The sequence below is a fragment of the Peromyscus eremicus genome, chromosome 7, assembly GCF_949786415.1.
Source record: "Peromyscus eremicus chromosome 7, PerEre_H2_v1, whole genome shotgun sequence".
In the NCBI taxonomy this organism is placed as follows: Eukaryota; Metazoa; Chordata; class Mammalia; order Rodentia; family Cricetidae; genus Peromyscus; species Peromyscus eremicus.
In genome coordinates, this window is record NC_081422.1 from 100316738 (window position 1) to 100322737 (window position 6000).

General features: G+C 47.8%; 1 protein-coding gene across 1 annotated transcript in view; it reads right to left on the reverse strand.

The window, feature by feature from the left end:
- Col6a5 (collagen type VI alpha 5 chain) overlaps nt 1-4351 on the reverse strand; it is a 101993-nt gene extending 97642 nt beyond the window's left edge. Inside the window, exons 1-2 of the mRNA XM_059269084.1 lie at nt 4241-4351; nt 2196-2223 (exon numbers count right to left, since the gene is read on the reverse strand). Coding sequence (XP_059125067.1) covers nt 2196-2223; nt 4241-4351 — 139 coding nt within the window. The remainder of the gene's footprint in view (nt 1-2195; nt 2224-4240) is intronic.
- Nucleotides 4352-6000: the final 1649 nt, after the last annotated feature.

Sequence of the window (6000 nt, forward strand, 5' to 3'; positions counted from 1 at the left end):
GCAAGTAAAGTTTTATTTCCACCATCACATTTTAGACCTCACTATTCACTTGAGACTACATCCTTGTGTCCCTATGGTTTTATCATAATTCCAAAGATGGTTTTTCCCTGGAAGTCAAACAGAAGAAAACACTTGTTTTGCCTGACATTAGTTAAGTTAGCCAACAGATTCTTCTTTCTCAAATCTATTTCTGAAGGCAATTGATTTTCTTTTTATTTCTGGAGCCCCAAACTGTGATATTGTACTACAAAATTAATGACATAGTAGCACCCCCAGAAGGTCCCAGTGTGGTTTGAGGACTAAGAACTATTTTTGGAAACAGCACAGAATAAGCAGTTGCCTTGGGCTGGAGAATTTAAGAGCAGAGTAAAGGAAGATTTTAGGTGCATGGAATCTTCTGAGGATCACAGAACAAGAGAATTGGGATCAGACATGGGCATGAAGCAAAGAGAGTTCACCAATGCATCACCAGGCTTAGTCTGAAGGCAGCTGAGCTACTCCATGTACAGGCAAAGGGGACAGTTTTTAACTCCCCTGTGGGTCCACCATTGGCCATAGACCATCCCCAAGAACTGGATAGAGGAAAAAATTATAGGTATGGCTTCTTGACAAAGAAGCTCTGGGAAAGCCAGAGGCTGTAATGCAGCTGCATCTTTTGGTAGGCTGTGGCTCAATTTGAGATCTTGAACATCACAGACTGGGGATGTTCAGATTGGAGATACTCAGCGTGAGTATTTCATATTGTAAAGGGGGAAAGAGGCAATGGCTTAGTCACAGAAACACTTAGATTATGTTTTCTATATGGGATTCTTTGTCTTCTACCTACTAAAGGGGAAGAATGAAAATGTGTGTGTGTGTGTGTGTGTGTGTGTGTGTGTGTATGTGTGTGTGTGTGTGTGTGTATGAGAGAGATAGATGGATAGATTATACCTATATATATGTATCTAGCAAAATCAAACTACTACTCTTTATTATGATAGCCTAATAATAATCCTTGCCTAGTGTGCTGGCTAGTTTTGCGTCAGCATCACACCGAACAACCCAGAGTGAACTGAGAACAGGGAATCTCAATTGAAACAAAAACTGCCTCACCAGATTGGCCCGTGGGCAAGCCTGTGGAACATTCTCTTGATTAACGATTGATGTGGGAAGGCCCAGCTCACTGTGGACAGTGTCACTCTCAGGCTGGTGGGCCTGGATGCTATAAGAAAGCAGGCTGGGCAGGCTATGAGAAAGCCTTAAGAAGCTCTCTTCCATGACCTCTACATGAGCTCCTGTGTCCAGGTTCCAGCCCTGTGTCCCTCCCCTGACTTCCCTCAGTTGACACATGGTGCTGTGGAACTATAAGCTTAAATAAACCTTTCTTCCCCAAGGTGATGTCGGCCAATGGGGCTTTATCACAGGAATAGAACCCTAATGAAGACACCCAGAAACTATAGAATAAAGAAGGAATAGAGTGGATTGAAGTTTACTTCTGAAATAGTTTAGTATACTGAGTTCTGCAAGCTTGTTGGAGCCGCTTCCTCTCAGGAAGGCAAACATTAGCAGGAAGAAATGATTGCCACAGCTATCTGCTCCCTCCACAGATCCAGCTCGCAGAGGAAGGAATGTTTGAACTTCTACCTACAGTGTTTGTTCCTGTGATCATGTCTAACTATGACGGAGATTGTCCTTGGTGGAGCTAGGCCTCAAAGACCACCCTCAGATGCTCACATCATCAGGGATTTCAACACTGTTATCCAGCCTATAAAGCCTGTAAGAAACTGTGGGTTGGGGCTCAACTTCAGAAAGCATTAGCCTGGGTCCAAGCCCATGCAAACAAAGCTGCATTCTCCTGCTTTATTCCAAGAGCCTGCTTACCTATCCACTGGTGAGCATTTCTGCAACATTTCTAAAGATAAGGCTCAAACTACTCAATACACACTGTATTCACAGATATATGAGATGTTGAGAGTTATGCAAATCAATGAATAAAGATTTTTTAGCCAGGGCTACATAACATGATTTTTTTTTAACCCATAGCTTTCCCCACCTTTAAGGGATGAAGTCTGTTGAATATTATGTTCTGTGGCTAATACCAAGTGGTGTGTACTTTGATTTGTTAGTAAATAAAGTATTCCTTTTTATTAAAGTTTAGTAAAACATAAAAATATTTATATTCCCCAAATGATAATGAACAAAAAATATACTAGTACCTGGGCTCTCATCTGCCAGTGTTTCAGTCTGGAGGATTAGGACAAATGCAATTAGCTGGAGCTTCATCCTGTTAATGGGGGTTGCTTAACTTATATTCTGAAAGAAAAATTACAGTATGAATTATATGCATATGCATATACGTCTGTGAAGAGACACCATGACCATGGCAACTCTTATAAAGAAAATATTTAATTTGGGTGGCTTGTTTACAATATCAGCGGTTCAATCCATTAGCATGACAGGGAGCATGGAGAATCCAGGCAGATGTAGTGCTGGAGTAGCTGAGAGTCCTACATCTTGCAGGCCACAGGAAGTTGAATGACTGTGACACTGAGCGAAGCTTAAGCAAAAGCTGTCCCCCAACAATGCTATGCCCACTCCAACAAAGCCACACTTTTAATAGTACCACTCCCTATGAGATTAGGAGGGCCAATTACATTCAAACTACCACAATATGCAATATTGGATACCAGGAACTACTCACAAGATGGTGTGCTGAAAAGAAATATTTTCAATGAAAAGCAAGTTTATTTATGCAGCATCCATCCAGCATGTGGAATATTTGCTGAAAACAGATGCTGATGTGTGTTAAGCCCTGCATGTGGCTCAAGAACCTCCCTCAGCACTTCTCAAGTATCATCTCAGAATTACTGTAGCTATGTGACAGATAGGGAAACTGAGGCACAAAGTGACTTGATACATGGCAGATCGAGAATGTTTCCCCAGACTTGGGGATCACCATGCCCAGGCTCTTCACACCAGTACCACCATTCTTACACAAAGCCTGTTCTTCACAAATTATGCACTCACTATGCTTCATCCTCTGTTCTTATTCTGACAATGACAACTGTCTATGCTCATCACTTTTTTCAAGAAGCTAATGATGACTCCTCATGTTTTCTCCATCAAACGATTGTAAACACTGTTCTCATGGGTCTGAGAATCACCTGAAAAATTAACTTCTATTAATTCTTTGAAGATTTCATGTCATGCATCCAGACCCCATTCATTTCTCCATCCCCTCACATCCACCCTCTGCCCTTGCAACTCCCCCAAAAACAAAAGAAGGAGGAGGAGGAGGAGGAGGAGGAGGAGGAGGAGGAGGAGAAGAAGAAAAAGAACAAGAACAAGAAGAACAAGCCGGCGGTGGGGGTACACGCCTTTAATCCCAGCACTCGGGAGGCAGAGGCAGGCAGATCTCTGTGAGTTCAAGGCCAGCCTGGTCTCCAAAGCGAGTTCCAGGAAAGGCACAAAGCTATACAGAGAAACCCTGTCTCAAAAAAAACCAAAAAAAAAAAAAAAAAAAGAACAAGAAGAACAAGAACAAGAAGAAAGAAGAATCTCCTCCTGGAAGCTGTGCTTTTCACCCTTTAATCCTTTCATCCTCACTTGCAACACTTACAAATGTTCATTGTCATGAGTCATCGGTCTGATCTGAGGCCCCTGACCTCTGTCACACCATCAACAAAGGGCTCTCACCAGGGCCCAGGTTCCCTGGGCTCCCCCGACACCCCACCTTTGTCCTGTGTTGTGGAGATCCTGCAGCTTTGGATCTGTAGGCTCCTACCCTTTCATGCTCTAACAGTTCATAGATGAGGTAGACATTGGGGTGAGCCAACTCACAGCTCCGGTCCTGGGCCTGGGTGACAGCTGGACTGGTCAGCCTGACAGCTTCCCCCATTGTCACCACCAGAGTGACACTGCCTAGGCCAGTCCACCCAATGCAGCCTGCAGCAAGGAGTGGGCCAGTTCTCCACTCACATTCACACTACCGGAACTCCATCATCTTGCCCAGGCAAGGTACAGGGCCCTCTGCCCCAATTACTGTAGGGGGCATTCGAGGGGGAACAAGGTCAGCTCTCCTGCTCTCACGCTCTCAGGACTGGCTCACCTGTACACACACGTGCACACACACACACACACACACACACACACACACACACACACACACACCAGGATCAGCTCTAGTGTGATACCCAGGCAGGGTGCAGGGTCCGCTCTCCTGTGTGCTGCAGGTGGTGAGGGGCAGGACTAGTCCTCTTACTCTCATGACCCTGGCCGGGGCCAGCTCTCCCAAGGGGCAGGGTAAGGAGGACATCTTTCCCGCCGCCACACCGCCGATGAGGTCTGGCGGGGTCAGCTCTGCTGCTCTCATGCCCTCAGGGCCAGCTCACCTGGGTCCTTGACAACAAGGTCAGCTCTAGTGTGCTGCCCAAGTGAGGTACAAGCCCATGGTGAGAGGTGGGGCCATCTTTCCCTGAGTGCAGGGGCCAGCTCTCCTGCAGCGGTATCCAGTGAGAGGCAGGACCAGCTATCCCAGGGCCAGTGAGGGGTGTAGACAGCCTCAGATTTCAACACACATGGTTCCTATGACCCCTTGTGGTAACATCGGCTATGGACATCAACACAGACCCAAGCTACATCAGGACCACCCACCCAGACATAGCCCTCAGCAGCAGCTCAGGCCTGACATCACCATGGCCCCAGTGGCAACCCAAGCCACCCAGATCAGTATGGCCTGGCAGCAGCATGGCCCTCAGGCACCGACATGGTCTCAGGTGGCTGACCAGACTCTGGACATCCACAGAGCTCTCAGTGGTAATAGGAGCCATGATATCACCTCAGACCTTGACCTCTGCAGGGCCACAGACCCAGACATGGCTCTCAGCAGCAGCCCTGGCCAGGATGACACCATGGCCCCGGGTGACAGTGCAGACTATTCAAATCAGCTTGGCCTTTGTGGTGGCACAACCGTCGGACACACACATGGCCACAGGTTGCAGCCTAGGCCCCTGGCATTCATGTGACCTTTGGTGGCAACATGGACCACAGACATCAATACACATGGTCCTAGGAAGCAGCCATGGCTCAGATGTCACCGTGGCCCCATGTAGGAGTGCAGGCCACTCAGATCAGCATGCCACCTCACCCCCCACCCCCACCCCCGTGGCAGTGTGGCCCTCAGACACCAACACGGCCCCAGGTAACAGCCCAGACTACAAGCCTCTGTATGGCCCTCAGTGGCGACAGGAGCCACAGACATCAACACAGTCCCCCTCAGCTGTTTTAGGACCTTGAACCAAATGGCTCTTGGCTATAACCCAGGCTCGGACATCAACTTGGACTCATGGCAAGCAGGCCATTCATGTCGGCCTGTTCCTTAGCACACTCACCTCTTCAGATCTGCCTCTCCCCAGCCTGTGAACTAACTACTCCTCTCTCTTCCACCTCTCCACCTTGTACTCGCTCAACATAATGGTGCCCAACACCAGAGGCTGTTGATGCAGTTCTCTGGCAGCCCGAGGCAGCGCACGATTAAGTCTTGCTGGCCCAGCCACACGGCATGGCACAGAGCTGTTGCTGCTGTCCTCTCTAGGTAAATGTTTTATCACTGCGACCAAATAAGAACTTAGCAGAAGGAGAGTGTATTTGGACTCACGGTCTGTGGTGATAGAAAGTATCACGGCAGGGCAGGCACGTATAAAACTGTGTGCTCACATCTCAGTGAACCCGGAGGAAGAGAGGGAACAGGAAGTAGGGCAGACCACAGAGATTACACTTCCTCTAGCTAAGCCCCACTTCTCAAAGGTTCCACAACCTTCTAGAACAGCATTACCGGCTGCGGACCAAGTGTGCAAATGTGAGCCTTGGGGGATAATATTGGAATTCCTTCACTGGGGGAGACATGAACAGTGACTAACTCCTCCTCCTATGGTTCCAACAACAAACCAAGGTGGGGTCCCACCAAAGTTCTCTCTGGGGAACCAATGAATTGATTACTTACAGATCAGTGGGTGAGGGCTT